General features: G+C 47.8%; 1 protein-coding gene across 1 annotated transcript in view; it reads left to right on the forward strand.

Annotated features, from left to right (window-relative positions):
* The first annotated feature begins 279 nt into the window (after nucleotides 1-279).
* Nucleotides 280-18,875, forward strand: part of Pla2g4e (phospholipase A2 group IVE) — a 35,854-nt gene continuing 17,258 nt past the window's right edge. Inside the window, exons 1-8 of the mRNA XM_078049747.1 lie at nucleotides 280-375; nucleotides 6,647-6,719; nucleotides 11,547-11,683; nucleotides 13,405-13,536; nucleotides 14,515-14,555; nucleotides 16,671-16,713; nucleotides 17,707-17,776; nucleotides 18,652-18,806. Of these exons, the coding sequence (XP_077905873.1) occupies nucleotides 280-375; nucleotides 6,647-6,719; nucleotides 11,547-11,683; nucleotides 13,405-13,536; nucleotides 14,515-14,555; nucleotides 16,671-16,713; nucleotides 17,707-17,776; nucleotides 18,652-18,806 (747 nt within the window). The remainder of the gene's footprint in view (nucleotides 376-6,646; nucleotides 6,720-11,546; nucleotides 11,684-13,404; nucleotides 13,537-14,514; nucleotides 14,556-16,670; nucleotides 16,714-17,706; nucleotides 17,777-18,651; nucleotides 18,807-18,875) is intronic.

The raw sequence follows: 18,875 nt of genomic DNA on the forward strand, positions 1-18,875 counted from the left end.
ACTGGTCATTCTAAGTAGCTTTGGCTGCCAACAGCTGAGCCCAACATCCAAAGCCCCTGATGGTCCTTGAATTTCTAAGAACTGTGGTTTCTTTAGCACTGAGGGACCCAGGACCAGGCAGGCACCCTATCTGTCTAACACCACCCCCCCCACCCCCCCCCACCCCCGTTAACCACTCCTCAGCCAATCCCAGCCACTGCCAAGAGGCATCTGGTGGGGTGGAGCTCTGAGTCAGAATATAAGTTCCTGATCTTGCCACCCAGCTGGAGAGCCATCGAGATGCCACAGAGGCAGGTACCTGCCTGGGTCTCCCACTCTCTGCCAGACCCGTGCCAAGCAGAAGATGACAGGCACTTGGCCCCCTGTGCCTTAAAGGTGAGGGTGCAGTGCTGGGGGGGTGGGGCTGGAGGCTGAGGGCCAGGGAGGCATGGCCATGGAATGAGGGGCTGGGGCTGGGGGCTGAGAAGACAGGCCCCAGGGAGGAGTAGAGGCCATTATACTCTTTAGAGACCTTGACTTATAGCCTCTCTCTAGCCCCTGAGGGAAAAGGTTTGGCCCAGCTGGGCTTCTGGATGGATGGCCCAGGCAAGAGTATCCACAAGCCCTACAAGGCTATATGCAGTGGCTCGGGGCCATCCTCAGGGGCCAGGTCAGCACCAGGGTAGACAGTATTGCCAGGTAGAATCCACATTTGGCCTGTCCTGGTATCGAGTGGATATTAACCCAGTGGACATCCTAAACTTTGCAGTGTGAGTGTGTGGTGTGGTGTCATTGTGGTGAGAGTTTGTGCCATCACCAGTCTGTTGCCATCAGTCATAAAGTTGCCCGCCTGGTTTACAGTCAGGGCTTCTGAGTCCAGCCAAATCCACAGTCTCCCAGAAAGACCTCTGGGCAAATGGATCAGGTTGCTAGCACCTGAGACCAACTCTGTACTGGATTTCCTGTCTAGGCAACAAGGAGATGACTTCAGTTTCCAAGTTTACCACAGACACCACATGGGCAGGATTATTAGCTAACTCCTCAAAGCAGCAGCTTCTTCTTCACTCTCCCAAAGCCCCTTGCCCTGCCCACGCTGAATCATTGAATGATGCTCTGAAAGAGTTTTTGTTCCTTTCGAGTGGGGGATGGAGACTCTGTTCAGTCTCCAAGGAGCCCAAGGAGGGGAGCTCCATGCTGCATGGTGACTGGAGCTACTGCCCTGACCAGGATGGACATTCCCTCCAGGGGTGTGCCCAGAGTTCCCCAGAGGAGACATTTTCCCCAGAGGGGGAAAAACAGCCATCTGGCTTCTCTAGGGTGACCTCTAGTCTAAAATGTTGCTCAGACTGTCTACAATCTGTTCTGAGGTCCCAAAGGTACCCATCCTATTGGGGAGGGCCCATGTATCCTAGAAATTATCCCCAGGTTGGGCTGAGCTCTGGCCCAGTGTTACAGGGAAACAATGGCTACACCCAGCTCTCCAGGGAGGAGGAGGTGGCATCACCTGCCAAGCCTGCCCTGAGACGTCCTGGGGAGGGTAGCTGTCTTCCCTTCTCCAGGCACCCAGACCGTATAGGATGGTCTGTGAGGAGATGCCTTGCCTGATGGGCCTCACACCCACCACATCTGAAACCTGGTGGTCAGACCCTCCCTCATCCTCATCTCTACCTAGAAGACCATCTGTAACTAAATATTCTTTTGACTGATTTGTGGTAACAGCTGGACCCTTGGGTATAGAGAGAGCTCCAATTTAAGGCTGAGGTTTTATTCCAGCCTCTGCCAATCACTAGCCCAATATTTGACCTGGCACAGGTTCTTGGCCAGTGTTGCTCATGCATCGTGAGACCCAACCTCCAGGTAAATGGAAAGTGTACCAGAAAGGCAGATAGACGTGCACTTGGGTTCTGGGTCCTGGCTCTACCACCTGTAGACAGTGTGAGTCTGTGTGAGATATAATCTCTCTAACCTCAGGCTTTTCCTCCATGAAACAGGGATAATAACACCATCTTAGGAGGCTAGCTAGAGGGTTGGGCCTCCAGGGGAGGGTAATACATTTTGTTCTCCACCCCCACCAAAAGTCATATCTATAAAATTAGGGCAGGAAGGGGCCATGTTGGAATGTAATAACCAATCCTGAGATTCATCTCCTTTCTGTATGAGCTAGCAAGGTCCCCCGTCCTGACTAGGTCTCAAGGGGAAGTAGAGTCCTGGCAAGATCAACCCTAGAGGTCAAGACCAGGAAGAAGGCTGGGATTGGATGTATCTATAGTCTGGGAAGTGGGGTTCTCTCTCCCATGTGGCTTCCAGAAACTGAAGTCTGTCTTTCCTGGCACATTGTACCGTTTTGTTCAAGTGGCTGAAGACAACCTCTCTGCTGCTTGCTAAATAGTCCCTGCCTTGACCTCCAAGCCCCTGGTGTTCCCTGCTCCTCATCCCAGAGTCTTCCCCATGCCCTGTGTACTGAGGATTTTGTCCGTCTCTAACCCAAAGCTGCAACTCAGTAGCCTGGTGCCTGACCATGCTTATTATTAAAAAAGTTTTACTTTCACCTTGATACCCAATTCTCTTTCTGGGATGGACTTATCCAAATCCCTAAAGTTTTACTACACTACAAATAACTCCATAACCTCGTTTCCACTGGTTTCTGGTTTCCATCTGCATATTCATAGACACCAGGCTGTATGTTTTTGCGTCTTACTACTATAGATCAATTACCTCTGGGGCCATGAATTTTTGGTCACCTCAAACACCAATCCTGTTGAGTTGTTTCATCAGGAACAAACTATGTACATTCTTTTCATCCAAGGTCATTTTACATAGGCCCAGTTCCTGGAATTCACTTGGACCCAGACTCAAGTCCCATAGTCCTTGCATACTACCATGGTCCCTCTGCAGTGTCTCTCAAACTCTTTGTAGGCTCTATCTGTAGCTGGCGAAAAGTAAGGGCACTTTTTGGAGTATTTTGAAACTGGGTCTCTCCTGAAAATTCCTAAACTAGAAGGTGTGATCCGAGGGGCAAGGAGACCACTGAGGAGTCCTCTGTGCCTACTAAAAAATGGTAACTTCTCTAAGGACTCTGATAGTTGTGATGTGCTCTAGATGTTCACCAAAAGGGAATGTTCATGGAACACATCAATAGAAATGTTAGTTAAAACACAGCCAGTAGATGGACTTGCAAGTTTGGGGGTTATTTGGGGGCTTTGGGGAGGATTCATGGTAAATAGTAGTCTGTTAGAAAAACTGGTTCTGAGAGAAGAAGACCAAGGAGAGGAGATGAACACAAGCAGCATCTGCTTTGTGATCACCAAGGACCACTTTCAGTAAAGTGAGAGTATAGCAGTGGTCCTGAACACAGCCTTGAGGGTTAGAGTTGTATTCGAAGTCGAAGTTCCTCTGATTCTAGCTCTGTGTCAAAGGACTTAGACCCAGATTCTCCATCTGTAATGAGGCTAGTCAGAACTGCTCTACAGGGTGATTGTAAGGATCAGGCAAGATTATCTATACAGAATAAGTGCACAGCATGTGGCATGTGGTAGACCCTCACCAGATGGCCACTTACATCACTATTATTGTTGCAGAGTTGGAGTAGGATGAAATGGTTGACTTCATTGGCAGATAATAGGCAAGAATGTTTCCTGGAAGGCAGGAGACTTTGGGTGAGGTCCCTAGAGAAGTGGTGGATTCTCTTTCTCCCCTAGAACAGACAAGGAGCCAGGTTGGGCCACCAGCAGCCCCTCCTGGTGGCAGGAGAAGGGCTGTGATGGTTGAAAGGACGGGGGGCCTTGTGTTCAGAGACCTGCCATGTCAAGGACTGACCCTGCTGGGGTGAGACCTTTGCAGCTTCCCACCGGGACTCCAGGTGCCCTCTGAAAAAGCAGCCGATGGGACCAGACTTGCCAGGATCACACTCCTGCTGCAAGTCAACTCCTGCCTCCTCACCAAGCCAGACCAGGACCCACTCTGCCCAGGAGGGAGTGAGAAATGAGGAGCCCACAGTACTCAGAGAGCTCGTGTGTTTCCAGAACAAGAAGAGAGGCAGTGTGAGTGAGCTTTGGCTCAAGTCAGGATGCTCATAACAGAAAGCTGATAGAGCAGGTTATTCTTCATGAATAGTCAATATTTCAGAGTTAATTCACAAGAGGAATCCTTGGACTTAAGTGTGACTGTCAATTTGACTTTTTGTTTTGAAGCAGCTGTTGGGGAGAGGTGAGGAGAGGAAGAGACCCTGAAATTACATGTCTACGTCAGGATCTAAATAACTTGGCTTTCCCAGAATCATCATTCTCTTGTTGCTGGTTAGAATTAAGCACCAGAGGGCTGGGGAGGTAGCGCAGAGCAGAGCACTTGCTTAGCATGTGTAAGGCCCTGGGTTCAATCTCCAGCACTGAAACCTAAGAATTAAGCTCCAGAAAAGTTTGGAAGGACAGACAGCAAAGTAATACTGCTGATGGAAGGACAGACAGCAAAGTAATACTGCTGATTGTCTCTGAGTGGTATGAATATAGGAACTCTGCATGTGTGCGTATCGAGGAGTACTGGGGACTGAACCATGGGCACTTTACCACTGATCTACATCCCTAGCCCCTTTTATTTTTTTATTTAAGTCAGGGTCTCAGTAATTTGCCTAGGTTGGACTTGAATTTGCAATCCTCCTGCAAGTGGCCTCCTGAGTAGCTGGGATTATAGGTGTGCACTACCATACCTGGTTGGGAACACTTGTTTTCTTCGAACTTTGTTTTTCCCACAAACCACAGTACTATTTAAGGAGAGAGAATTGCATCCTCTAAAACAGGCACAATGTGGTTCCAGCTGCACAGAAGAGTATATGCTGGGCGATAAGCCATGGGTTCTAGTACAGGGCCCTCTACAAGCAGACATTGGTAGGCTGGAAGAGTCAGGTTTCAGGGGTGTTTGCTGTGGGCTCTGAAGTGGAGAGTAGGAGACACTGGTCTTAGCCTGGATAAAACTCTAGGGAAATTCAAGTCTGAGGTTCAAGCAGGAAATGCATGAACTGCAAAGATCTGGGACCTGAGGGAACAAGCAGGAAACTTCCTTGGTATGCTGGTTCAGAGCCCGGTGAGGAAGAAAACACCTCGCCTTAGCAGCCTCAGGCCTTGGGAGACCAAAAGAGTCTTCCCAAGTCCAGAAACACGATGGACTGTGGGGAGGATTCTGGAACCAAGAAGATCACAAGCCCTGGCAGCAGGAGCCTATGGCCAGCTTGACCTGCTCAAGCACTTGCTGTCCTTGCCCTTCCCTCTCAGCCTCTCAGCCTCTAACGCAGGGCCTGACCCACAGTGGGTACTCAAAAATAATACCTGGAAGTCAAGGACTGAGAAAATGATTCGTTCTTCAGAGAAACAATTGGAGGGGACACCCCAAGTGCAACAGAAGCCAGGAATTGTGTCAGTGAGAGCATGTGGCCCTGAGCTCTGGAAGCTCCCCACTACAGAAGCTTAATAAACACGGCCTTGAAACCTGGGGCAGGGAGTCACAGGCAGAGGAGGACTGAAGGGAGAGGACAACTGTGGTTTTGTAGGCAGAAAAAATTATTCAAGGACACTTTGCAGTTACAGGATAAAGAGAAACTAGTGAAGCTGGCAGAGGTGGTTTCAGGGCATCTAAGAAGCAGAAAGTAACAGAGCCTGAGGACAAAAGTGGACCAGAGGCTGTTGTGTCATTCCCAGAGGGCAAAGACAGCTGGGGATGGAGGTGGGCAGGACTAGGGAGCCTCACCCTTTGCCACCATTACTGGCTTATGGCTTGAGATGATGGCAGAACTCCCTGAAAATGATCAGGAAAAGAGGAGTGAAATAGGAGACACATCAACTCCAAATGAGCAGGGCTCAGGGTGTGTCTACACCCCCATCATTGGTCTGAAGCAGGCCCCTGGGGTTAGTGATACCTACAGAGGCATCTGGCAGACATCTGTCATCAAATCAAGGATTACTTGAACTTTTGCCACATCCAAGACAGTTTTGCCATAACAAAACACAAGTGTTAATGGTAAGACACGGCAAAGAAGAAAGAGACAGTTATTTACTGGGAGGAAGAGATACAATGACCAGAAAGATTTGTGGGAAGATGCTCTGAGTGGTGGTGGGGGGCTGAGGGGAAAGGGAGATGCAAATACTCTGGACTAGAGCGAAGCATCAGGATGGTGGTGGGCACCTAGCCTGGGGATTCCCAGGAGGTGTCTGGAATTGTCAGTCTATCATCCCTCCCAGTTACACCGTGCATCCTCCTAAGTTTTGTCCTAAGCAAGGGAAATTTTTCTCTGTGTGGGGTGGGAATAAGAAGTTATTCAATGAAGGAGCATGGAAACACATCAGGACTTCCTTGCTATACTGCTCCTTGTGTGTTTGGGGCCAGAATATTTGTTTATTCATTCACCCATCTAACAAACATTTATTGAGCACCTTCTATATATCAACATATTGCAAGTGCTAGAGCCACAAAGATGAAAACCCAGACAGGGTTCTAAGATCTAGGAGCTTTCAGAACCTGAGAAAAGACAGATACTAATTAAACAACGACAAAACAGCATGGAGGCTATTGTAATGCAAGTGGGCTGGGGGACAGGAAGGCATGGTGGGGGAAGTCACCCAGGGGCACTGGACATGGGGTGATGCTTGAATAATGAGGCCACTGTCCTCTCAATCTGTAGGATGGGCTGTCTCCATGCCACCTGTTGACAGTGAGGGTCATCCGGATGAAAAATGTCCGGCGGGCTGATTTGGGTGAGTATCCTTCTCTCCCCCACTACTTCTCTGCTTGTGGGACTGTTCTGGATATGATCTAACTTACCAGGGATGGTAGTGTTTCCTGGCATCCTGGTTCTTACTGCATCCCAGGCCATGAGCTCCCAGGGAGTCCTCTGTCTCAGGAAGATACAAAGGCATCTGAGGGGGCAGGATACTTCCTGCACCCATTTTTTTGGGGGGCTTTCCAGGAGACCAGCCCCTTCCCATGTTGCTCTCACCTTGTCTCATCCAGAGAGGAAGCTTGCCCCGCCCACCCTAGGAGAGAAAGCTCTGAGAACTGGAAGCGTCATGAAAGGGCCCAGATGTAAGCATCCAGAGATGTAGGAGCCTGGCAGGTGGAGAGGCTGCCCTGAGGGAGGGTCCTGTTTCCTGAGCATCTGCCAGGATGCCCATACACCATTTGATCCTCCCAACAACCTGAGTAGTAGTCCTGGGACGCCATTTTGCCAGTGAGAATTAATGATAGCTTAAGATAGAAATGGCATTTGATCCTAGGACTGGAGAGCTGGGGAAGAAACGAGAGGGAGGCTGGAGGCCCAGAAGCCAGGCAGAAGAAGTGATGAGGTGCCTGAGTTTTGCAGAAGAGATTGCATGACTCCCTGAGAGATCATATGCAGATGATGCTGGAGTACAGGTGGGAGAGGTTGAGAACCTGAAATGCAGGGATGTGGGTGGAGGAGGGAGGAGGGAGACAGCTGCAGCCCCAGAGATAGCAAAGAGGATTCAGACTAAGCCTCTGGAGGGTGCAGTGTCAGCAGGAGCAGTTCCAGCTAGGCTCAAGTGTAGGCCTGAGTCTGCCAAGTGGCCTGCCAGAAGGCCAGGGACCTCTCCTAGGGCTTCTTGGGGCTTTCCCAGCCCAGCAGTGGGTAATCTGAGGAGTCAGAAAGTGTCCCCTGGCCCAGGCAATGGTCACGTCTTTTCCTTTCTTGCCCATGCCATGAAAATGGATCGTTCACTTACTTTACTCCTTCTTGGGCAGAGGTCACCCTCCCTCAGGGATAGCCCCATTTCCCACATACCCACAGCAGTGACTTGCCTTCCTGTGGCTTCTCCTGAGGTGAGTCTGTCCCAGCCCCTCCAGTCACCCTGGCTGCACAGTCTCATTCTGCATGCCTGCACCTGTGTGCTAGACCTTCCCATTCCCAGGGCCCTATTTTCTGTCTTATCCCAGTGGGGCAGGCTGTGATTTGGCTCTGCCAGCCTCCCCTTCCCCTTTTTCACACACTCCTCTGGCACACAGGCTTCCTTTGGGGGTCTTCTTTGGGATCCCCTTTGTTGTTTATATTATCCTAAGGAACTGGAGGGCATATGTGGCATCTGAGAACCCAGCCTAGGCCTGTCAGGTCTGTATTCTATGGTTGTTATGACTGAACCATGTCACTACTTTGCTCTGGTTAGGTTGGAGACTATCCCAGTGACTTTCAAGTCCTAAGTCACTCTTGCTTGAAATTGTTCCCTTCTCGCTTTCATCGAAAATGAACAGCTCTCTGATCTAGGCCTCTAACCATGTTTGCCATGTTTCCCAAGATTCCAGAAAGGGTAATGGCTGGGAATACACACAGCTTCAGAGATGACCCTCTCACCAAGAACTGGGACTGGGAGACAGCCAGGCCTAGAAACTTCCCCGCCATCGGGAGTTTTTATTCCTCTTGGGAAAGCAAATTAAAACCCAAATCAGCACTCCAAGGGCCATTGGGTAGATGTCTCCAAAGGTCCTGGGAAGACAATATTCTGAACGTCTGTGAAGATAACTGAGTCATCTCTGCCACCCAAAAGCCAGGAAAGGAATCAAGTCATTCATATGACCAAGCCCTCTATCACCCCACCTGAAGCAAGAATTGGAATCTGCCTTTGCCTGGGAAGTCCCCTGAAGTCCCTGAAATTCTCAGATTGCATCACCACTGCTTTACCATTCCTCTTGGCCAACACAATTGCCACTGTCCTTAGAGTCAGCTAATGATGCCTGCCCAATTGTCACCCACGCCCAGCTGATCTTCCCCTCTATCACCTCTCTCCAGGATTACTTTATCCTCACACTGTACTCTCTTTATTTTTAACCATTGGTATATTTGACAGGAGAAAAAACTTTCTGCAAAAGAACCAAAAAACAAATTAATGTTTAAAGGGTGGGTATCTGATCAATCTATTCTCTTCAAGGAATATTTTTGTCTTAACTAGAGATTTAAGCCTTAGGCCAAAATACTGAGGTTTTATTTAATGGATTTAAGGGGATAATTTTAGGCATGGACTCAACTGTAGGCATAAGAAGGAAGCAACTGTAGAGGGAGGAAGGCCCTCAAGTCATGAATGCTCAGCAGACCTTTGTAGGTACAGCACTGATCAGTCACTGCCTGCTGGCTCCCACCATACAGGAAGCAGACCTGAAGAGAATTTCCAGGCCCAAGAGGAAGGGCCAATGTCTAGGAAAAGCCAGAGGGGCCCTGGTGAGTCTCCCTATGGGCAGAGCAATTAGACATGCTAATCTGCTTACCTGGATCTGCAGTGACTCAGCACAGAATTTCTCGGATACTGATACAACAGGAAGTTGAGCTGTTTCATTCATTCATTTATTCTAGCCTTATTCCAAAGGGTGGAGACACACAACCTCCCAGCCCTCATGGTACTCACAATGCGATGGAGACAAATGCGTGGATCTGCTGTCACAGCACCATGTCGCGATGCTCTGCCAAGAGAGGAACAGACTTGGGTGCTCAGGGAAGGTTTCCAGAGGAGGTTCCTTCTGAAACCTGAAGCAGCTAGCAAGGAGAAGGCTGGGTGAAAGTAGAAGAGAAGGGTGTTCCAGGAAGAAGCAAAGTCATTTGCAAAGGCTGGAGGATGAGACAGAACCATACATTTAGATACTTAAAAGTGATTGAGTTTGGCTGAAGCCTAGAGTATGAAAGTGCGTGTGTGCACAGACAGGTCTGGGGTGTTAGGGTGGAAACATGAGGCTGAGGCTGGGGAAATGAACAAGGAAGTGGAGCTTCTTCCTGAGGACAAATAGGAGCCATTAAAAAAACTTAACTGGGGAGTGGCTTGGTCATATTTAAAAAGCTTCTTCTGACTTCTCTTGGAAGAAAATATTAGCATAGGATATGTCTGGAAATAGGGAGCCCAGTTGGAAAGTGGCCCCAGAAACAATGGTGGCCTGCACCAAGACAGTGGCAGTGCAGATGAGGGGAAGAGTTAAATGGATTAGCATGAGAGTTGAGGAGCACACTTGGTTTCTGGCTGGGATACCTGAGTTGATGATGAGAGGAGCAGTTGGCCATGGGGTGACTGAAATGATGAGGTCACCATTTTCTTCTGATTCTGTTGGGGTTTTGGTCATTCTTTCTGCCTGAATTAAATGATTATGATGACATCTAGAGGAGAGTGTCATCTCGCCTTTATTCAATTGAAGGACGGCTGTGAATTCCTATTCACTGACCAGTGAGCTCTCAAGATGAACCAGATATCAGGAGTAAATCAGAAGCCAGGAATGCTTGTGATACAAAATGTGGCTACTGACACTGATAAAGCTTTCAAATATAGTGATAATGTGGGACCAAATCAGCCCCGAGAGACAGCACCGATCCTGCTCTCATTAGCAATTAATAACAATATCATGAACTAGTTTGGATTAGTTCTACCACATAGGACTCCCATATTAACCAACTTTACCATCCAGAGGCTCCTGACACTGGAAACTGATTGGCTTTCACCATTTTCTATGTATCTGGTGTGTTCGCTGAGACTTACTTGTCAGATGAATGATAAAAGCAATCACAACACTCTTCCTGCCTTCTCCCAGACAAAATGGAGCATGGGAAGCAGGCTGGGCTGCTATTCTTTTTTCTTTTTTTTTTTTTAAAGAGAGAGTGAGAGAGGGGAGAGAGAGAGAGAGAATTTTTAATATTTAGTTTTTAGTTCTCGGCAGACACAACATCTTTGTTGGTATGTGGTGCTGAGGATCGAACCTGGGCCGCACGCATGCCAGGCCAGCGCGCTACCGCTTGAGCCACATCCCCAGCCCTGGGCTGCTATTCTTTGATCTATCCCTTCTACTACTCCAACCAGAAGATATAGAAGGCCTTCTTCCATTTTGAAGGCCTATTGGAGCAAGTCAAAGCCTTTTTCTCTTCTCCAGGGCTATCTAGAGAATTTTAAAAAAATAGAGACTGAGAAGAAAAAAAAATTACTTGTCCACAAATAAGAAGGCTTCTTGGGTCATAAACCTTATGGTGGGAGACTAGGTTAAGTATGAAGAGCCTGACTAGGTGCAGTTGAGGTATTAAGCCATATGGTGATGGTGGTCCTGGCTCCAAAATCCTGCCGAATAGCTCATTCTGACCAAGCCCACCAGGGCCCCTATTGGCCAACTTCTCATCCTACTTTTTCTCCCCAGGTCAGAGAAAAGCTCAACTCTACTTTGGTTTTCCTTGTGCTAAGGCAAAAAGGAAACCAGACTTTGAGGGATTGATCTTCCAGATCTTTCCCTGACAGAGAGAAAATTGTGCAGCCATAACTTGTCTCAAACCAACAAACATTTGCTCAGAGACTAGGTGCTTCTGCCTCAGACCATCTGTGTCCATGTGAATGGTCAATGGGACCTGGCCTCCTCTGTAAGACCTATATCCTGCAGTCTATGACCTTCTTTGGGTTCTAGGACAACTATCTCTAGAGAGTTAGACCCTGAGTCAGGAGAGAACCTGAAGCTGAGAGGAGACCTTGCTCCAAAAGAGACTCGACTCCACACTCTCACCTCTCTGAACTGGGGATGGTTTCTCTCCCTTCTCTCCTACCCTTGTTTTTGTTGGACAGTGAGCCAGACAGACTGCTTTGTAAGCCTCTGGCTGCCTACCGCCTCTCAGGAAAAGCTGAGGACGAGGACCATATCCAACTGCCCAAACCCAGAGTGGAATGAAACCTTCAACTTCCAGATCCAGACCCAAGTGAAGGTGAGATATGGAGGACTAACTGTACCTTCTGCCCTGCCTGCATTTTTGTCCTATCTGTCCTCCTCTTTTCTTACATGTCCTTCTTAAGCATTTTTATTTCTACCTATTCTTGTCCTTCTCTATTCACCCACTAACTACTTCCTTCTGCCTACCTCACATTTCCCTCTCTCTTAGATATTTATCCTTCTACCTTTTTCTGGTCTCTCTTGTCCTTCTATCTAAATATTGCTGATGCTAAGTGTCTGTCGATCCAAAACAGATTGCCTTTCCAGGACCTTCCAGAATGTGCTTGAAGCAGGAGAATTCACAGAAGGAAAGAGCCGTTCTATTAAATAGGTCAAGGTTAATCCAGTCAAAGCATTTTTCTCTCTCTTAAATCCTTTTCTGATTGCTTTACTATTTCTATTTCCTTTGGTAGGTATTCCTTTATTTGTTGAGTTTTTGTTTCATAGTGGTGGTCTTCAGATATGTGGTAACTATAAGTCAAGATCACATCTCCTGTAGAATCCTCCCTTGAGCTCTCCAAGTTGTGACAGCCCTAACAGAGAGTTCTAAAGACAAATTTGACCTCATCATAGAGGCATCAGCCCCAGACTTGAGGTAGCTCCAGATTATTACTTGCATTTTTCAAAGATGCTTCTCCATTTCTAGTTCACAAGGAGTTCTTTTGGTTTTCAGGAAGATCTTTTTTTTAATTTTTTTTTTTTTAGTTGTAGGTGGACACAATATCTTTATTTATTTCTATGTGGTGCTGAGGATCGAACTCAGTGCCTCACACATGCGAGGCAAGTACTCTATCACTGAGCTACAACCCCAGCCCTTCAGGAAGTTCTTTATAGTTAAATATTTTTCTATCGTATATATTATTATGGTGAGGGAAGAGGATTTCCACATGGGATTAGTTTGCATCTTAAAATCAGAAGTTGGGCTTCCTTTGATTTAAGGAGTATGGGGCTGAGGTTGGTTCTGAACATGCTTATTTTTCTAATAATTGCAAGGTCAGCATATCTCATCTAGTTGAGAATCCCCAGAATCAACTTATGTCTACCAGATAGGAACATAACCTCAGTCCATATCTCACAGGATGCTTCAACAAGGTCCTAGTCACTCAGAGACTAGTTAGGTCATTCTGAGACCATTAAGTTCAGTTGCTTGACAGGGTAGCTGCTTGACTCTTAACCTGCTGCTTTGGGACCATCCATGGGCTGATGTGCCAAAGAATGGAGTTCATGAACCTCATTCCAACTCTGCCAATCATCAGAACCCCTATAATCCTTGTTCCGCCACTCCCCTAAGTGTTAAAATGTTACTTCCCTAGTATGACTTTTCTAGCACAGAAGGGGCTATCTTTGCTCCCAGGGCTCAATGCTTGGGAGCATTCTCTATCTTGGCAGAGATCTTGCTTGCTCTGTTCCTTCCATCTTCCCCAAGAGAGCTGAAAGCCCTCCACCCTTCCCAGCTTTCTGCTAAGCTTGTACAAGGGCAAAATTATCAAGGAGTCAGAGCAGAAAAGTAGCAAGGCTTCAGAGTTGGAAAGCAGTTAATAGATATTTTCCTTCCTTAATTCATTTTCTTCCAATGTCTCTCACACCTGAAAAGGGACCTGTGTGTGTCCTCCTTCCCTCAGACCTACTTCCATGCTAGGAATGAGGTCAGGCTTCTTGTCCTGGGAGTGAGTCAATGCAACCAGAGTGACCAGACTTGCACCCTCTCTTTTCTAGAATGTGCTAGAGCTGAGCGTCTGTGATGAAGATACAGTGACACCAGATGATCATCTCTTGACAGTTCTCTATGACCTTGCCAAGCTCTGCTTCCGCAAGAAAACCCATGTGAAGTTCCCACTCAACCCGGAGGTGGGTACATGGGCCCAGGCCCTCAGCTCCTGCCTGGGGAAGCCATTTATTCCCATGATGCCATTGCATTGGCTCCACAGCCAAGTCAGGAGAAGAGGGCACTTTGGTTCAAATCTCAGAACTATCACTTACTAGTCATGGGGTTGTGTGAAAATCAGTTAACTCCTCTGTGTTTCTATTTCCTCATGTATAAAATTATTGTGCAGGGTTGTTGTAAGACTTCAACAAAAAAACATAATCAAGTCATCCAGCAGTCAGTGTTTATGTTACAAAATGAAGATATAAGTGTTTGTGTCCCTCTACCTTTTTCTTGCATTAGAAACCTCTTTCTGGGATGCCAAAGGGAAAAGAGTACAGGTGAGGGAGAGTAAAGGAGGACAAATCTGCAAATCAGAGGAGGTCAGAGCTGGAGAGGACCAGGTTGTTCTAGATTCAGTTACTCAGCAAATGCCTCAGTGCCTACTGAGGGCCAAGCTCTGTGCCAGTCCCTGGGTACGCATCAGGGAGCATGCATCCATGTCCTCAGCCTGTGTGCATTCCAGTGGGGGAAACTGAGGTCCAATGAGGTCATGGCTTGCCTCAGGTTACACAAGAAGCATGAAGGAATAGGTGAGGGAAGGGCCTCCCTGTCAGAGTTGGGCTTTCCAGAGGTGCTATTTCAGGGTTCCCTCACCCCAGCCCCAAGCCTCCCTGTGAAGGCTGGAGAGCAGTGGGAGCTGGGGGTAGAGATGAAAAGGAGATATTCTGGGGCATGGGGGTCCACTCCATACCCTGAGCCTCTCATGGGTTGTCATTCAAAGACTTGGTATCAGAGAAAGTTAGAAGGGTTAACAAGAGCTAGGAACAGCTGCCCTCCCTCCATGGTGGCAGGGCAGTGTGTGGGGAGAACAGAGCAGGTCTGCAGGGGCCAGCAGAGGGTCCTGGCCAGCAGAGATGTGCAGACACAGTTCACAGCTGCCTTCCTCCCTCCCCCACCAGGGCATGGAAGAGCTGGAGGTGGAGTTCCTGTTGGCAGAGAGGTGAGTAGGCCCCTGTCCCCCATCCCAACCCACAGAATCAACCAAGGTCCTGACCTTCAAGTGTTTTTCAGAGCTGGATCTGCCTTTTTGCCTCCTTCCCCCTTCCAATCTCACTCCTGGCCCTCACCTGGGACTCCTCGGTGAGCTTCAGGTCCCTTGGTGCAGGTGCCTGGGCCCCACCCCTTCTCCAGTGTCACTGATGTCCTCATTGCTTGAAAGAGTCTCTGCCTCAATCCCCCACATTCCTGAGGGTGGCTTCTAGGAAGAATTTCTGGATTCTTCCAGGACTTCAGGGACCATATACGAGATCCTGAGAAAGGGGTCAGGACCAAGGGGTCTCCTCCTTGACCCAGACTATTAGAACAAACACCCCCAAACCCTGGCCTAAAGTTAAGGCTGTCCCCCTAGGAGCCAACCTTGGAACCAAGTCAGGCAGGAGGCTCAGGTCTGACATGTAGGATTGTGTCTAGTCATTTTCAATTAGGGAAATGACCCAGGACCCTGGAGGTATGTCCATGCTGAGGACATACAGGGCTGGAGTTTAGGAAGGAGAAGAGGACAAAGGAAAAGAGGAAGGTAGAGAGCAGGGGCCATAGTCCAGAGAGGACAAAGCCCCAACCCAGGAGAACAGTGTTCCTTGTGATGGTATACTCCTGCCCTCTCCTGACCCTGGATGCCCCGATGCTTTATTCTTGTGATCAGCCTGAGGACAAAAAGAGGATGAGAGAGATGAGATGGGACAAGAGGGCTTGTCAAGTCCCCCTCTCAAAGAATCCTCTGCCTAGGGGACCTTGGAACTGAGGGACTGTATTTCCCATCGACAGATGACTGCCAAATTAAAATTAGCTTTATTTCACACTGAAGAAAATCTAATCTTTCTCCTCCAGTTCTTGATGTGACAGGACTTTTTGGGGTAGGAATCTTTGGCTGAACTGAAAGGTGACTTTCAAAATGAAATATGTCATGACTGGTGATATGAGTTGGTCCGATGACACAGTCATCTGGTTCTGCCCACATCTTGCTTGGAGAGTGAGTGGGTAACTGTTGGAAGTGTGGGCTGGCTGCAAAATAAAAGCTAGAAAACTAATATATTAAAAAATAAAGACAGGGGCTGGGGTTGTGGCTCAGCGGTAGAGTGCTTGCCCAGCATGGGTGAGGCACTAGGTTCAGTCCCCATCACCATATAAACAAATTAGCAAAATAAAGATATTGTGTCCATCTACAACTAAAAAATTTTTTTAAAAAAATAAAGACAAAAGGCAAGAATATATATATATATATATATTTCCCCCGCCCCAAAGCAGAGGTGTAATGGATTGAGCAGACTAGATAAGTCTGACTCTAACAAAGAAAAAAATCATGCTTGCTTTATTTATAGTGGTACAGACCAAAAGGGATGAAGAGAGTTCCTTCATGGGTGACAGGATAAGAGTGGGGATAAACAGGTTGTTTGTGCTTGGCAGGTTACACCCTCTGGACAGCATGCATGATCTGGGCTTTCTCAAACCAGGGATTTCACCCAGGAGTTCCCAGAAAAGCAGCTTCTCTGCCTTAATGGCTCAAACAATTTGTTGGCTTCATATATATGGCTTCCAAAAATTGGGGGCTTAGTTTTGCCAAGGAAGGTTGTGGACTCCAATAGGCTAATTGCAGCCTTGGAGGCTTATATTATCAATTTCATAAAACAAGGACATTTTATATTCACTAAGCTTCTGGCTGGCTGGGTCAGCCCCTGTCTGTTAAATGCCTACATTAAAGCACAAAATGGAGAATAATTTTTCGTTTTTCGTGAAAAATTGTTTCCATCTGCTCTAGTTGGTAGCTGCAACCATATCTTGCAAACTATAAATCCTATAGCTCCACGCAGTCACATCTGGTTAGACATAAAGAACAGTTCTTTCTAACCTATAAATCTGTTATTTTTTCCTGGACAGTCTATGTAAAATATCTGCCAGTTTCCTCCCTGACATCCCATAGATCTAAGGTTTCTTAAATCAATATTTTGAATGAGAACAAGGAGGCTCTGCTATTGATCCTACTTATATTCTTGTCAGCTTCATGAGAAATCAGTCAGTCAGGAAGGAAATGACCAGGTGTTCTCATTTTGTTTTTCAGCCTTTCTCCACCTGAGACCCTCATCACCAATGGCGTGCTGGTGGTAATTGTCCTTCAGAGTTCCTATAGCTCTAGAGGCCATATCTGACTCCTGCTCTTGGGATAGAGGACTGAGGCCAGCTTTGGTTTTTGTCCCATCCTGAGCCCTGGAGGAGTCAGACTAAATGAGCCAGCCAAATGGGGTACAGGGAGGAGTGAGATTTGTTTGGGCTCTTGCATACAGAGAGGAGTAACTAGGGTACTGACCCTTCATCTTACATAACAAAGAGATAACCCTAATTGGGATCTCCCCCAAAAAGAGCCCAGTAAAGGCAGCCTCCTCCCAGATTCATTCCTGTCCTTTCCCCCACCATCCCCAAACCTCTGCAAGTATATTCTCAATATCAATTTTTTTTCATAATTTGGCTGCTTGTACAAATATTTTAATTAAATGTATCCAATACCCCCAGGGTTCAAGGAGACTTCTCCCTCAAAAAGGAGAGTCTTTGGGAATTTTTGATAAAAAGAACTCAACCTGTCTCTACCTCTTATAAAAGCTGATTCATTTGAAGTTCTCACTTTCAAAGCCCAGAGCTAAACGTCGCCTCCGATGAGACACTGACCTGCCCCTCAGAACATGGCCCTAGTAAACTGTGACCAAGCATCCTTGAGTTTATAGGACAACTTCATTTCAAATATCCTCAGTGAGAAGGCTGGACTTGACTGGGTTCAAAAATGTGGGTAGCCATCTAGTTGCAGTGGCACATGCCTGTGATTGTAGCAACTCAGGAGTCTGAGACAGGAGGATGGCAAGTTCCAGGCCAGCCTCAGCAACTAAGCAAGATTCTATTTCAAAATAAAAAATGAAAATTGATGGGGATATGGCTCAGGACTTCCAAAAAAAAATGTGGTCAGTACACCCAGCATTCCCAGTGTCAGCCTGAGGTCAACCAATACAACTTTTATCCTCTTGGTCTTTATCTCCTTCTTTCTACCTGAGAGAGCCAGGAGGTGGCTTATTCTCAGAGTCCCAGTGACTTTCTTTGCTTTGTTTCAGTCTCGACAAGTCTCCTGCCTGGAGGTTCATGCAGAATCTAGGAGGAGGAGGAAGAATAAGAAAAGTGAGTGCTTCAGTGCCCTTTGTGCTGGGGGGAGGAGAAGGGCAGCTTTTAAGCCTGGTCAACGACAACTGGCCTGGTCTAGGGTTCTCCTGAGTTTGAGCCAGTTTGGCCAACACTCCTCAAAATCATTGCAACCTCACCCTCAAAGCCATGAACCTCTACCTTCCGCTGCCTGCTTTTAAAGGGTACCCCCATCATCCTGGGAGTCCCAGACCTGCCAAATATCCTGGGCCTGAGTCACAGCGCTGCCCTCTGTGTCTAGGTCTGGCACAGTGACCAGCCATTGACAACTCTCAGGACTCTTCTAGCTGTACCGCCTCCTTTAGCCAATTCACAGTTCACAGCATCTTATAGCTGCAAGGGATCTGAGGGATCCATCAGTATAGTTCTCCATCCCACCCCCAACCTGCCCTTGCAAGTCTTCCATCCTGCCTCAGAAGGCAGCAGCCCACAGATGGAGAGAGAGAGAGAGAGAGAGAGAGAGAGAGAGAGAGAGAGAGAGAGATGCATGGGGTGAGTAGTGGTAGTGAGCCTCCACACCCAAACTGACAGTGTGGTAAGGGCCTGCATTCTCAGCAGTGGGCCGGTAATACTAGGAGATCTTCTGGCAAAGCAGAAACAAAGTGAACTAGTCCTGAGGATTCTCTCCGCACTTCGAAGGGTTTTCTGGAGGCCACATTAGACATCATCACTCGTGAGCCTTGTTAAAATGCAATTCCAGCTCCTGCCCCACCAACAGAATGGAGCATTCCAGATAATGCCCCACAGGCATTATAACCAGTTTCCTGGGCATCTCTATAGGCTTTTGGATGGGTCAAGAGGAGGGTGATAGGAAGCTTCCCACATAAGGGTCTCACCTCTGTCCTCTCTCCTGGTGAAAGGCCTCCTGGTGAAGGTGACGGAATCCTTCGAGAACACCCAGCGCATTTCGTCCTGCCAGGAGCCCACCTGCCCAAACTCTGCCTGCTTTCACTACCCCAAGTATTTCCAGCCCCAGCTGCACGTGGAGGTGCCCAAGAGTCACTGGAATTGTGGGGTATAAGGCAGCCCCAATGGGGGTGAGGGAGGAGCCTGGGGCAGGTGGGGGCTGACAGAGGAGCCCCTG

Source organism: Ictidomys tridecemlineatus, chromosome 5 (assembly GCF_052094955.1).
Source record: "Ictidomys tridecemlineatus isolate mIctTri1 chromosome 5, mIctTri1.hap1, whole genome shotgun sequence".
In the NCBI taxonomy this organism is placed as follows: Eukaryota; Metazoa; Chordata; class Mammalia; order Rodentia; family Sciuridae; genus Ictidomys; species Ictidomys tridecemlineatus.